General features: G+C 31.0%; 1 protein-coding gene across 1 annotated transcript in view; it reads right to left on the bottom strand.

Moving 5' to 3' along the window:
• Positions 1-3,503: 3,503 nt before the first annotated feature.
• Positions 3,504-16,370, bottom strand: part of LOC125051743 (dopamine D2-like receptor) — a 122,721-nt gene continuing 109,854 nt past the window's right edge. Inside the window, exons 3-9 of the mRNA XM_047652279.1 lie at positions 10,908-11,017; positions 9,662-9,914; positions 8,798-8,982; positions 7,666-7,776; positions 7,254-7,460; positions 6,412-6,620; positions 3,504-5,726 (exon numbers count right to left, since the gene is read on the bottom strand). Coding sequence (XP_047508235.1) covers positions 5,512-5,726; positions 6,412-6,620; positions 7,254-7,460; positions 7,666-7,776; positions 8,798-8,982; positions 9,662-9,914; positions 10,908-11,017 — 1,290 coding nt within the window. The 3' untranslated portion in view covers positions 3,504-5,511. The remainder of the gene's footprint in view (positions 5,727-6,411; positions 6,621-7,253; positions 7,461-7,665; positions 7,777-8,797; positions 8,983-9,661; positions 9,915-10,907; positions 11,018-16,370) is intronic.

Here is a 16,370-nt window from a genome sequence, read left to right as displayed (position 1 = left end):
ATGAAATTCATTGAAGTTTGTGCACTCGCTCAGCGACATATAAACTTGCTAAATATATTCTCTCACTTTACAAAGCCTTTTCAAATATTTTGTGCACCTTATGTAGTAAGTACGGTCGTCCTTTTCACTTTGTACTTAGTTTTGCGTTAAGAGATATTTATGTAAATTGGGTCTTTTTTGCTCGGAGTTTGACTCCGTAACAGAAAATTGCGTACTATTTTTGAGGCATACGTAACTATTTAAAAAAGTCAAATACCGACTTAATGATTAGTGATGGAACAGCTCGAATGTACACATACTTTAAAAATATTAATTATTATATAAAAAATAAAACATTAACAGAACTTCCTGTATGTTTAGGGTTCAAGTCTGCGTATAACAATTATTGATTTCAGATAGGTAAAGAATATACAAGTACAAAAAATATATGTATGCCTCCCCTAGTATTATACATTCAACGCTTGTACCTGTAGCGTATAATACATACAAGAAGACCTTTACCACCTTCACTATTAAGCCACCTAGTTTTTATAAAATACATTATCATATCTTATATCTATAGCTAAATATTACTTTTAGAACGCTGTAGAGCATCAAAGACCAAACCAATTCTAAGAATATTCTCAACTGGATTGATATAAGAATGGTCCTAATTCTTTAAACCCAGGCACAATGGCTTTCCAAAGATGTAATATGAAGTACATTAACTGAAGATGAATCTTTTCTCTGCGGACAATATGCCTGAAATTGACTTCGGACTTCGAGACAACTCGGCTATTATATCAGAGGATGGTTTAAAGTATAACCGTTTTCAATCTTAAAGTTACGAATTATGTCTTTTTTATTCAAAAAGGGTCCACGTTTTTTATGGCGAACTAATTTTTTATGGTTGTAGTTTAATGGTAGTTGTTTAAATGTTACAAGTCAAATAGTTTAGCAAATTGTTATCATTTAATGTACCCTAAATGCGGTAGATTTAGTAGATATAAATTATTAAAAAGGAAATTTGTAAGGACTTCAGTGATTGTTAATTTGGTTTCGTTCTGGTAAGATCGGCAATTTTTATTATATTGAATTATAGTTGGATTGGTTGTCCTTTAGTTTAATAAGACAAGATTTTAATTCAATTTATTACTAGTACCGTAGTTAAATAAAGTAATCTTATAATTTGCACCAAACGTTAAGGCCAAAAGTTGAAACTGTCGCCCTCTTCCAACCAACAATAGAAACAGAAAAGCACATTTTAATAGAAAGTCACTCATAATCTTACACATTGTAATACATTTGTACTTATAATGAAAAAACACATTTTATTATTATTATTCAAGCACCTAGCTTTAAGGACATGATGAGTGTCCCGTAACCAGGTTCCTTCCCGCGAGCTGTCTTCCGAGGATTCGTTAAAATCTGCCTTTATTTTAGTAAGCAAACAGATTAATAGAAACAGAAAAAGGTCGATATAAATATAAAGTTGGAGTATTGGATTACACAGAAAAAGAATATGACAGCATACGACTATATTATTACATACCAACATGACAGTAGGCGAGAAAGGAGAGTAGGCAAGTTATCGAGGAGATAATGTAAATTAACTTAATGTCTATGAAAGATAGTTTCGGCAACTAGATGGCACTTATAGATATTGATAAATAATTAACTACGAAAGCAGCACAACGTCTCGGTGACCATGCAGATAATAATTATAGGTTAGGATGTAAATTACTCCATCTACCCAGCCTCTTAAAAAACTATAAAACAAAGATAAATATGGTAGTTTTGTTGTACTAGAAAACTTTTGGCAACTACAATATATTATGTATTCTCAACGTTAAGGTATGACATTTAGTATTCATGCAAGAGCTCCTCAAATAGTTGGAAAGAAGTCATTACATTAATTGAAACATCTTAAAGTTACTGCGAGGCGGAATTTACTTAGCGAATACCAATCACTTAGAGTCTATTTCATTTTTAATTATATTCGGCAAATTTTATGGATTGGATGAATTTGGTTTATACCTATATTGAATGGTGGAGGAATTTATGAAATATTTTAAGATGTGATTGAAACGCCTGATATTTTATTCTGAAGTGGTCTTAAAAAGTATTTGTATTATATTACGAAGCACGTGATCACAATATACAATTCCAACTATTCTATACGTTTCTACGTAAAACAGTGTCTGAAGACATTACCTACAGTACCTACAACATACCACTTGCATATAATATAATAAAAATGTCTCCATTCTCATCTATCCTTAATCCTTTTTCTTAGAACTCAAAGTAATTTTCGCATAATCTGATATTCAAAAGGAATCTGGCGGGACTTTCAGAATTATACATTTCTGGTGAGAACAAAGTTTGCATGTGACATAAACAGGGCTCATACAAAATTCAGCAGGTACCTTTTGTGGGGGAAACTAGTTGGATTTTATTCGCAATACTTTTGTTTCTACTTAGTGCCGAAACTTCGTTATCTTTGCTTCTCTTTGTATATTTAATTCTTGTTTTACTTGTTACATTTTCTCTTTATATAAATATGAATTTTTTTGCTATGTTTGTATATATTCGTAGCAACTTTTAAAACAAACTTGTGGCAAAAGCTATTTATTATTTAAAGGTTTCATAAAAAGGTACTACGTTTTTAGAATCAACAAACAGTAATTGCTAAGATTTTTGCGTTTAACCAAACAAACAAACTTATTTATAATATGGAGTGAAGATTAGTAAGTCAACGAGAGCAACATTCTACACGAAATAAATCTGCATTTTAAATGTAAATAATGTGCGTGCAAAATTTAAGTAAAACCGGCTTATTCAACCCACAATATTTTTAATAAAACACCGTTCTTTCTCTTTTTTGACAGTGATATAAAGATTTGACAGAAACTGACAAATGGGAACTTTTTACGTTGGATACGGCGGTGCCTGGTATAAAATTAAATAAAAGCGCGACAACGCCTCTAATGCAATTTAGTTTAAAAATGACTAGTTACCATCTTAGCTGGGTAAAGTTTAACAAGTGTTTATTATCTTTTAAAATCTCATAAAGTATTAATTACCATTAAAACACTAGAATTTGATTTCGTGTAACTTACGTCTGACTGAAGTCACTTCATATGAATAAAATACTCGATTATCAAAAATATCTCTACCCCATGCCTGTGTGTAACAGAGTTTAACACAGGAAATATATGAATGGTATTCTAAATACATCGCAAAGCTCTGTTCAAGTTCCTGATACAAAAAGTTTTTGTTATGTTTACCATGAAATTTTATGCTAAACTGGCTACTTCTACTTTCGGTATGATTAAGCAATTAATTAAATAAAAATAAAGTGAATGGGTAGGTAAACATATAATATTAAATCTGAATGTAAAAATGTCATCTATCTAAGCTTTAGATTCTTGATCAAGATCTTAAAAAAGATTATCTTATTATCTTTTTAAGATTAAATAAAACAAATCGTATAAAAACAGAGTAATATATTTGTAATCATCACAATTTTGCATAGAAAGTTCAAACGCTACCTGTACAATTACTAATACACGATAATATTATGTTCGTTTAGTATGTGAGTTATTTCAGCGTACACAAATTAATCACAACACACTTTAACTAATACTTAGAAAAGAAACATATTTTAAGGAAGTTACCATTAGCTTATCAAATTATTTTTATTTTATCTACGAGTTGTTTTAATATTTTACTAAATGGTACAATTTACAAATTACTCATAATATTTAATGATATTTACATTTAAATTTGGCGCGACTAACACAAGCTACATTATTGCACAAGAATCTCATTTATTTAAAAAAATTGAGCTTTTATACATAGCTATATTATCAGGATACTTTCAAATATTTAGCCTATATAAACCTCTAGTTTATAACGCAGTTACTCACAATTAACAATAAAGAACTTTAACATGTTAAGGGTGAAATAAATTAATATACGTAAAAACTATATAGAATACAAGGAACATCGAGTTACGTTTGGAGTATTTGAAAATTAATAATTGAGCATAATTAAAACGAGATCACAATATTTAATTCTTATGACCTAGGCATATATTCTTTGGTCTAATGTAATTTTATATAAATCCATTGAAGCTTAAGCTGTTTGGATACATTTAATTTAAAAAATAAAACAATATGTCTTTTTAATTATTAATTAACCCTCTTATAAACACTAATCAGTTTAAATTTACTGTTTGACTTACCACTGATCTATTTTTATTTCACAGCATGAACCTCTTTGACAGAAGGAGATGAACAAATTCTTTAATTAAATTTGTATGAATTAAAGGTTGGTTAATCTATACAAACTAACATTTTTTATTATCATATTAATTGGTAAGTTAAATAGTTGAGATGGTTTTTCAAATTCAAACCTCGAGACTTTAATGCATATAAAAGCTTACATGTTACGAGGTATAATATTAATACATATATTAACTAAATACTCTTTATAAATGACGCATCGTCGTTATCATGAAAGTTATTGGCTTATGTTTCGTAGATAGACAAGTTTCTAACAAGACCTTAAATATTCAAATTTATAGAGATTATTTACAACTTTTGATATGATCAAATTATATAATTATCGTATTTACAAACTTCAAATCACGCCGTGCATTGACTTCATAAATATTTTTAATTATAGTAGATATCAATTAATCTATTCCAATTTGTTCAGAAAAATAAATATTGAATGTGTAAAAACTAGATGTATTTTTGAAGTTGAGAGGAAATATTTGTTTACTACTTAATTTGCTAATATTATTAACCTTTATATATTAGAGATTGAATCGTTAATATTTGAGCATTTTAAAAACTTAATACACACATTATGAAATAAAATCACAACCTTAAAAAAAGGGAAGCGTATAATTTTTTGGCAATTTATTAACTATAATTAAATTTAGAAGTTATTTTAGTAATACTGTTGGGTACAGTTAAAGCTTTACTATTACTCTCTGTCTTGAGAGAGGTGGAAAATTCTATATTCTATTTTCCACTCCGCTTTGAAATACAAAGGACGCGCTAACGTACTTTATTTGCTCAGTTCTTGTCTTTTATATTCTTTTGTTGTTTCCGGATTATTTATTCCATACAACCATCCCATCGTGACTTCACTCTCTGAGCCATAAGCATCTTTTAATATGAAACATTATAGGACAGAATATACATAACTTTCTTTATATCTAATCTTACGGCAAAATCTACTTGTAAGTATTTACAAAACTAGTAGGAGAAAACGGTTGTGCTAAAGCAGTCGATATGCTGTTTATAAATGATCACAATATGGCCGCCGTCCATAGTGTTCGTTGTTAGTGTTTACTTTATAATGCAATACTAATTAGAGGGACTTTATATTTATATTACAATCATTTATATTTCATTATCTTTCGTCTTTTCTATATTTTTGATAGCCAAATCAAACTGCTCATGCATACTAATATGTCTAATTGATCTACTGAGCGAAGATGACCACGTAATCCAGACGCTAGGTGCTGCACTTCAATATTTTCCGGAAGGCTTTTCTAAACTCTGGGTTAAAGATCGTGTAGATAACTGGGTTAAGGAAGGAGTTGATATATCCTAGCCAAGTGTTGAGAATGAAGACAGTGACTCCCGGTGTGAACTGAAGACCAAATTTAGCGCAAATCGCGTCCAGTACGTTGCAGGTAAAAAACGGTGTCCAGCAGAAGAGGAACACACCTGAAAATATAAATACTATAGTAGATGTTTAAAAACAAAAGTTTAAGAACTAATAAAAAATATTATATCAATTTTGATTTTCCAAAAATAAAGTGGAAATGGAAAAAAGAATCCAAAACAACAAACTTTAACAAATTAATAAAGTTACGTATAACAGAGGAAAATTTTAATTTATTTTAATTAAGAATAAAGTTAGAGAAAGGTCATTAAATTGGCTGTTAATTTTGAAGATTTCGTCGAGTTCACAAGGTTCTTAGATATCGCAAGTTAACAGTTCGCAACACTTGAATTATTTGTGAAAAGGTGTGAACTTAGATTCGATATAAGTAATTTTGTTCCTCGCAAATACTTGGAAACTCGAAACAAGTTTTAACAAGTTCCCTTTTGAAATAGGTGAACCACTTAAGAGTTTCCCACCTATAGAAAAAAAATTCTCTAATATATTTCGGGTTTCCGTTTGTGTCAAGTTTTCGATCATAAGAATAGTTTTTCGTGTAAAAGTTATTCAATGTAAGTTTTTTAAAGAGATAGGAAATTACTTAGTCCAAGAATGTCTGTAACTATAGATATTATTACCTCCAGAAGTATAAGTTAATTTCAGCATAATTGGCAATTTTATAATATACATGTACATTGTTAGAACTTAAAACGCAACAATTTAAAAATATAACGATAATCACCGTACCTAAAACTATAGCCAGTGTCTTAGTTGCTTTTCTTTCCTTTTTCGCGGAGGATTTTTCGCGTTTCTTCTTGCTTGCTTTATTCGCTTTGTAGATAGTGAACCTCGCAGTGGAGCTTGCTTTCCTTTCTTTTTTACTATTTGTGCCATCCCGAAGGTCATAGTGACTGGACCCCAAGTCATCTTCAGAACGAAAAGCGATTGACGCGCATCTGAGAAAGAAACACATTCTATTATTTTAATTGGTAAATAAAAGTCTAATGAATCGATGTTTTTATTTTATTTATTAACACTTCGTTTCCTTTAATATACATTTAAAAAACAGGTTACATAAGTTATTAGGCAACGGGCGGCCTTATCGCTAACAAGCAATTACTTCCAGGCAACCCTAGTATGGATAAATAAAAATCTACAGAGGGTAGAGTGCAAGAAGTGCATAAATAATAACAAAAATTAACATGTAACACTCACTAAAACTTAACTAAAATTAAATCTATAGTAAAATAACAAATATGTAAAAGCTAGTCTTAAGGTTAATTAGTCACAATTAATATATACAAGTAGCTAATTATTGTATTTCATTTTATTTCAAAAGTTTTAAACAGCTTAATTCCCGATAAACGAGTATTAGCTTAAATTGTAAATAAACCCATGAGTTGCATTTGTTTAGGTTTATCAATACGTTCCAACGATTCTGAGTTTTTATTAAAATAAGTTAGTCAGTTCTAACAATAAATGAAATAAGGTTACTAAAGTACCTATGAAGGACATAGATGAATAATCATCCCGAATACAAAAGACCTTTATCAAGAAATTACTTATTTCGAAGCCTGCTTGTCCCTTACCTTGTATCCGGTTCAAGTCTCTTGCCGTTCTTCTTCCACGTATCACAGGCCAAATTTCTCAGAACGGTGGCATCTTTTACTGGGGGAGACCCGGGAGGGGTCATGTGTTCCCTAATGGTATCCTCTAGATTGGAGGGAGCATACCCTGAGTCGTTGTTTCCGTTTGGATCCTGAATGGTTTGGGGTTTTACCTTTTTTCTCGGGGTTCTGAAAGATTGCAATCACCTTGAAATATCTAATTACTTTTAGAAATCATTTCACATATTATTTTTAATATTCTCAACACTTTTTAAAACATTATTTACAAACGCATTATACACATTAGTTGATTCAATATTAAATTTATATATTGTCAAGAAGTTTTGTTTAAGAACGATCAAGCTAAAAAAATGTGTGTAAACAAAATACTAACTTAGTGGTTTGTTCAGTTAGAGTGGCCAACATGAATTCAGTAGATTTGTCGTTAGGAATCACGTGACACTCTTCCGTGTATACTTCCATCTCAACAGACCGCTTGTCGAAACTAATGGAAATATAAATAAAACTTAAATATACAGTTTTTGAAATTATCAATGAAAATGGTAATAAAAGTGTAAAAGGGATTTTCCAATTACATTCAGGTTTAATGCTAATTTAAGCTAGATTATTATAGCTATCTGTCATTAATTTAATAAAAAGTTTAACATCTAGTTTAATACAGAAATTTTAGTTCAAACATATCACGTCATTGTTTTAAAATTACATAATGATGCGCTTGTAACATAACGATACCTGCCTGGTAAAAAATAAAAGCCTGCTTAAATTTTAATCGTACATAACTGTCAGCGTTGATGAACCGCAAATATTGTTTAATTAATTAAGTAATTGAAAGTTAGCATCATTTTAAATGTTTCAAAATGTATACTTGAAGGTTGACTACTACTAAGGCTATCGAAGGCTAGTAATTAAATTAAACAAAATAAATAAAACCTAATTCTTAAAATGTTTTATGAACCATGTATACACCCAAAATATATGAATAGAAAAATAAACTAAAAATAAAATAGTCTTATAAAAAATAATAAATAAATAAATAAAAACTTGCTATATCAGACTATGCCATCTAGTAAAAAATCAAATTCGAACATCTATGTTTTGATTGGTTGACTGATCGAGTTTATTATGTCTACCCACATTTTTGATGCTGTTTTGTTTTGTTATTTTATATACGTACATCTGTGCGCTCTAATTCTTAGTTTTACATATTGTTTCTCAGTAAGTGAATTATGTTTGCAATTTTTATGAGAAATAAAGTTATTCTTAAACCTAATATCGCCTACATGTTTATGAAATAAAAAATAATCAAGAAACAGATGCAATCTGAGACCAAGACTTAGACTGATTATTATTATACTTGGAGGAGGACAAATTTATTTATTTAAGGATTATGAAATGGTAAATAATAATTTGATATACTAACTCCAGCACGAAGTATCAGTCCTTAATCTATCTATTGTTATTATTTAATAACAATTAATTTAGTCAAATACCATATTTTTAATTACCTATCTTCATGGTCATCTTCGTTACTGCCAGAGCCTGTATTTGTCGGTCTTTCATCTATTGCTGTCTCCAACTGTCTGGTTCGAGCTACGTTTTCGATAACCACGGCAGCTGTGGTTCCTGTTGGTTCACCAGATATTGGAGGCTTCTTGGCTGCTCTCTGTTTCTTGGCGCGGTTTCTTAAAGCCTGTTAAAATAGGTACCTATATTGCCCTAACTCTGCATGCGAATTCGTTTGTGTTGTTTATATCTCATAGACTATTTATTATAACTACAATCTACATATCATTTATTTATTTAAAAACATGAAAAAAAATATATATACCTAAATCTTACAACTAACAATATAGCAAGCAACTCTTGAGAACTCAGCAAGTGTACAAACAAATAGGTCTACCTCGATAGAAGTTCTGTTTATTATTTGTATTGCTCGCGTGAGTGGCGTACGCTAACCAAGTTGAAATATGTGCGCGGTACATCCAAAAGTTTAGACTTCCGCCTCAGGTTTTTACTTGGTACCCGTAGACCCAATCTCTCCATTATATCCAGATTGAACTTGATTTAAAATTGATCGAGATGAACCCGACCCGTAAGTATCCTAAATAAATACACTGACAAAGCTAGCTGTCTACTGAGGCGTAGCTGGTCATAACCCACCATACCCAGAACAAACAGGTTCGGGTACATAAGCGGATACAAGGGATATGCTCCGTACAGTCTCTTGTAGAGGTAACGGGTGAATTTATTTTGTACTCGTTCTAATATGTGACTGTATTTAACCTCATATGAACACCATACCGTTGCACACCAAGTGACTTCTAACTAATGATATTTGAAGATTAAAATAAGAAAATGAATTCGCTCACCTTGAAAATATTGTAATAGAGGAACATCATCATTATACAGGGTATGTAGAAAGACCCCAACGACGAATACAACACATAGTTGAGGCTGTTGAAGAGGCATTCGTCGTAATTTCTGTCTGGTGTGTCATTGAGTCCTAGAACGATGGGCGCTCCTATTGCTGCAGAGATCATCCACACCAGGACTATGGTGAACCAAACGCGCTTATTGTTTTTGTGTTTTGCGTACTTGATTGGTTGGGTTACTGCTATGTACCTATAATTTTATTTTATTTAGAACTTACATTATAAAAAATAATTTGCTTTTCGTAGTCGTTTGTTGAGAGTTGAAAGAAAATTTTAAATCCTCTTATGCTATTAACCTCACCTATTTAATCAAAGTCGCGCCAAAACCAAAACAATAACTATTAAAAGGTAAGTAGGAAAGTGGGAATCAAATGGTTTAAATTGAAATTATTAGGATAATATATACGTTTAACCTAAATAAAGAAAAGTATGGACATCGTGAAATGCTAGCTAACCGTGTTTTAAAATGTTTATTGAACAATTTAATTTACAAAGATTCCAACGTTGTATGTGTTCCAAGAAAATATATACCGTACACCAATATCTTCCGATATATCGCGCAAAGCGAAACATCAATAGAATTAATAAAAGCACTCAGAGTATCTCTATTAAATTACTAGTTATGTATATAGTATGTGAAATCTCTTCAAGGTACTTTAGGCTCTTAAATGATATTTTAAGTTTGATTCCTCCATTTCAAGATTGATTTTAACATCAAAGCAAACACTAATGTTCATGAATAAGTTAAATAGAAAATGTTAAAGAGTGATTAGTTCTACGTCGGTATAGGCCCACAAATATAGTTATGTTATCAAATTTTCATACCGGACTTTAATAAGGTCAAGAATTTCCGAAGTTTTTGGTGGTATTTCTTTAATGTCAATCAGCTATTGAACATCTGCTAACAAAGCACAAAAATACCTATAAATTTATATATCTATTTCTTGATAGTTTATTCTCATTAGGCGAGTAGGTGATCAGCCTTCTGCACCTGGTAACATTATCGATTTCTGGGTCTAAAACATGTCTCACGATATTTTTCGTTGTCGTACGTGCAAGTGTTAAAGGAAAAATGTTCACTGCCCAGTTAAAGAAAGATCACATATTACAATTCGCTGTTGCTGGACGAAAGTCTAGATTGATTCAGCACTTAGCCTGAATCGCTATGGTTGTCGTTAATTACCTATCGACAGATATGGCGACCAGATTGAAAATGCTGGACGTCGATGACGTCACATCCATCGCGATATACACGTCACACACGAAGGCTGGCAGACCCCAGGAACCGTGTACCTGCAAATAAATATAGTTAATAATACAATGTTTCAAATGTACACATTAAAAAAAGTTTTATTTAAGTATATTAAGAATAAAATTATTATGATCTTTAAAGAGAAACTAATGGTTACATATTACTCATATCCAGTTATAGATTCATTAAATTACTGTACAAAAAGCATCGTGGAACATGACGCGGTCGGAGTGAAATACTAAAAATTCAAGCACAATCTGTGTTATCTCCATCGCCTGTCAGTTTCGCGAGTTCGCAAAGCGTTTAGTTTAAATTGTTAGCCGAGCTGTGCAGGCTGTGTGCGCTGTAGCAGCGAGAACGGATATCTTTCGTAATAAAAATATTGCATTCATATTTATTGCGTGTAGGAAAAATAACGACCAAAGACAACCAGCAGTGCAGTGATATACTGGAACCAAATAATTTCCATATATAATCTATCTAATATATAAAATTCTCGTGTCACAATGTTTGTTCCCATACTCCTCTGAAACGGCTCGACCGATTCTTATGAATTTTTTATCCATATTCAGTAAGTCTGAGAATCGGCTATCTATCTTTCAAACCTCTAAGTGATAAGGGGTGTCCACCTCAAAAAATACTTTTTATTTTTTTAGACAATTTTTTTGTATTTATTTTTTTATGATACAAAAATACAACCCCTAATTTTCAACCCTCTACGATCAACCCCAATTTTTTATTATATTAGTAAGTTATTTTTATGAAACTAAATTTTTTTTTCCTAGAATTATAATACAATATACATATTACATTATATACGGCAAAACAACGTTTAGCGGGTACGCTGGTGTTTTATATAATTTAATGGAAATATAGAATGTCTTGTAGCTTACTGAGGAGCTTATAAAACGAAGGTAACAACTTTAATTCAAGAACAGTTCCCAGGATGAAAGCGTAAAAATCTTTCATCCCGGTAAGCGATTCCGTACTCGCACTCTTAATGAAATTGCATCAGCAAGTTGCAAATAGATAAGCTTGAGGTCTGAGAACGCTTCGTTGAAAGCCGATGTTGCTTAGAGACGATGATTTACATTTTCAATAAATAATCAATATATAATGTTACGATTATGTAGTCTTTAGTTAATTTTTAAGTACTTCTTTCTACTTAGAAAAACTACTTTTAATTCATACAATAATCTCAAGGTATTTAGTCTTTATTTTTTATTATGGTCTATCGATAAGGATTACAGTAAAACTTATTGTAAAATAGAGGCTGTGCATTTACAGCATCGCAAGATGTTGAGTTCTCAATGCTCAATAAAAATATCAAGCAACAGAAATTAAAAATTACACAGCCATTTTATCCATTACAATATTGCTATTAAACGCCTCAAAGGCTGGACCACAAAATTGTAGAATCTTAAATGAAATAGAACAAAGGCGCACTAAGCCCCGTCTAACTCTTATCGTGACGTCACATCCCTGACATCCGGTATCAGCGCGACTTCCGGCGGCCATTAGGGGCATTGTCTGAGCTCTTTTGTGCGCGTTTTATTAGTTTCTTCCTCAATATTACCAGCTAAAACATAGCTAATTATTGCTCTTATACCTTGTCTGTGTCGGTAATAGTGTAGTTAAATGCTTTTATGAAATAACACCTTAAACGGTTTTGTTCATCTTAATAGTCTTGTTAATAATAAGTAATTCATGCATTGTGGCTAAGCGCCTTGGTAGCTAAGGTTGTGCACCAATGGAGGTTTCTATTTGTGACCAGCTAGTTTAAAACCAATAAATAATCGACATGTGCTAGACGCAGAAGGTTGCCTTAAAATGCCTATAAATAAAAATGATAACATGAAAATGATTAAGAAAGCCGTTAAATATCTAAGGGTTGAAGGTTTTTATACATTTTCTAAGTCCAAAGTAAATGTTGTTTTAAACTTTTGTGTTGTATATATCTTTTTTAAGGTAAAGTTATTTAATTCTTTTATATATTACTCCCTGCTCGTTTGCGCCTGTAATTGAGCAGTTTGATTACATTATTCGCTTTTGTGTTTATAAATATGTCAAATAAATTGAGTTTTAAGCTTTATAACTTTTTTAGGTAAGTAAAATAATGTTTAGCTGTGCGAAGTCGTATAGTGGTAATATTAAACCAGTATTAAAATATTAATCATGTTTCCAAAGTAATACTAATTTAATTAACACAAAAATAATGGATCCAAACAATAACAGAAGTATTATTATGATGAGTTCCGAAGCTAGTTGATCTTATCTCAACTCTGAACTAGTGCAATTAGACTTTGTCTACGAGTTCCTCTCATAAATCCCTCAGACATAGATTTATGTCTGAACCAGATATTCACCTCGATGGTAGATAAAACCAACTTCAAAAATTACTACCCGACTAATAGGACATCCTACTAGGACTTATGAAACTCTTGTAATGTTAATGGCCCTTGTAAAATCAAATTTGTAAATTTATAGGAATACAATATAATTTATAGATCTATAATATATACAATACTTAATGGTTTTAGTGGTAATGTTAGTAATTTGTTTATTGTATACACCAATAATTCGTAATTATAGTCTTGACTAGGTTCGGCATTCATGGATTTATATTATATTTCTGACTATGAATATTATAATGTGTGTAAGGTTAAAATATCGTAAGGAAACGGTCCTGTTATACTCAAAAATCTTCTCTTCTTGCTATTAAATAAAAAATATGGCACTTACCTACTGCGTAATGGGACTTCGTTACGTTTATGTAGAACAAATTGAGCAAATCGTTTCAAAGAATAAAAGCGATTTAGGATTCGCCAATAGTCCATATCATATCTATAAAATACCTAAATCGTACAAACGTCCCAGAAATTTCTCTAAAGAATAGTTCGTGCGTGGGTTCTATTACCAGAGCCATCCTTTTTAATACAGTACCGCTTTTTACCCTTTGAACTTGAAATAATATCGTCACGTGCTACGGACGTGTTTAGAATGAATTACTAAGTAATATTGCACGATATATTTTGCCGCAATGACTATTAATGTATACACTTGTTACACTTAACCGCGCATTTTCTGGCGTAAAAAAGATTGTCGTTATGTGGAATGAAATGTGGTTTAGTATTTCAATATTGTAGTTAAAATATGAGAAAATAATTCGTAATAATAACCTAATGACATCCGAGTAGCTGCGGTTTACCTCGTTTACGTACCAGTTATCACAGTAAGCAAAAGAAAGAATTTTTAGTTTCTTCTCTTACCTTACAAATATACTCATCAGTTGAAACGAAAAATAGACGAACAAAAGAACGTACAACGTGCAGTTCTCATCAAAACAAGTAATGATATAATATAGTCGATATTTAGAGTGCGTGTTCTGGTATATTTATTTATTTATTACATTTTAGGAAGATTTACAGTATTTTAACAAAAAGTAAATTATGATTACAATAAAATTAAATCAATACTAATTACAAATCTCCACCTATAGATATTCCATAAATACCTTAGGGAAATAGGAAGAATAAAATTAAAATTAACAATTATGAATTTATAAAAGAACGAAACAATTTAAAGATTTAAATTTATTACTACTCTAACGGAAATACCGGATGGGAGTGTGTGTCTCACAGAGTCAATGGATGAACAGAAAAGATCGATGTCAAACTGGGTTGAATATTGGTTTGTTTCTGTGTTGTTTCTGTACACTTCGAATCTTGAATGTTTTTGTCCTATAGATGGTATTAAGTGGAGGCATTTTGAAAAGAGTGTTGTATAGAGTGTATCATTGTATAACGCAATCATTTCAGTATAAATACGATTATTATGAAACAGTAATACTCATAGATAGATGCCAAGTATTTGGAAGAATACTCGGTCTGGTTTTAGTATAAGTTATTGTTCTTTGCTTATATAATCTATGCTTATATAATAATTACAGTACATATTTCATCTGTTTTTTTGGTTTTCTATTGAACACATAAACATCTAAGTATAAACAATCCCGTTGTTCTTGTTATTAAACGGAAACTATCACATTAAAATAGCTCTTTTGTCCACAACACACGGGCGTTTTCCCTTTGAATTCGGATATAATTCATTAAGAAATTTTATGTGGAAACACGTGTTGCAATCATGAAGATTAAACAAATCTCGGTTTGGTCTCACAAAGCTTTTGAAAGAACCGAACCGTTTGGGAGCCTTGATTGAGGCAACATTATTTAATTTCACAATTCGAATTCAAAACGCTTTTACACAGATTTCAGATCTCTAACGACTAATGGATTTAATGTTGTGTGATCTTAAAAAATAGCCTTCTATTGTTTGAATGAATACGTGAAAATATCACGTATATTAGATAAATAATTTGACATTGAAACCGTTAAGCAAAACCAAGATATATCTGTATAGAATGATGAATGAGACGTCCATTAATTTAATTAATGGTAATTATGATAATACATAACTATGACTGTACGTTGTTGACATAAAGGCATTAAGCTTTAATCGGATTAATAGATAGATCATCCGCGTATCATATAGGGTGGCTTCGAATAGAATTAACTTAAGTCAATTTTTTTTCAATGCCCTTTCCCCTTATGTAGTTCAGACATTCATAAGACACTTGTGGTTCTTAGTGAGATGTGGCGCTCTTATAAATACAATGATTAAAAGAGATTATGTTGTTTATTCAGGATTCGTAACGCCTGGAGTACCACTTTGACTCTCAATCGGAAAATTAGTTTTTCCTACGATATGATTCTTATCTGATGGATTTGAACATTCCACATGACAATAAATAAATAAATAATACAATTTAATTGTTAAATCACAGACATACGTCTGCGGTCGTTATAGCGCCTGGTGTTCTTATGCCAATGCGCGATTTCGCGGAAAAAAACTGAAAAACTGTATTAAATGTTACAATATATTTGCAGCCATGAATAAATGATATTAATATGATATTTCACTTCTTAGGACCTCATTTAACTAGCACAGATTCCTGTTATAAGGTCCGACCCCTATTAAGTATTAATTGTTAGTTTGTTAAACGCGTCCTAGCTTACACGTGTAAAGTGAATCGTGCCAAAATCGTATATATTCTGCCAGTTTGGAACAAAATTGTCAATATAAATAAGAAATTTCAGTGCCAAGTTACAATGCTTTCATCATAACCTAACCAAGATGTGAGGATTTTTTTGTGAATTTATATTACATAGCCTGCATTGAAATATAAACTAATATTTTAGTTAGGTGTATTAGATAACGTTATTGTCAATAAAAATTTTCGAAGCTTAATATACGCATAGTTTTCATTGTTAGAAGACTATTGCCAATAATCTTTTCAAGTTGTCGTAATGTCAAAAATTTCAACTTTATAAGTTT

The sequence above is a fragment of the Pieris napi genome, chromosome 8 (genome assembly GCF_905475465.1).
Source record: "Pieris napi chromosome 8, ilPieNapi1.2, whole genome shotgun sequence".
In the NCBI taxonomy this organism is placed as follows: domain Eukaryota; kingdom Metazoa; phylum Arthropoda; class Insecta; order Lepidoptera; family Pieridae; genus Pieris; species Pieris napi.
The sequence above is the reverse complement of the archived record's forward strand: the minus strand, read 5'-3'. Positions and strand labels throughout refer to the sequence as shown.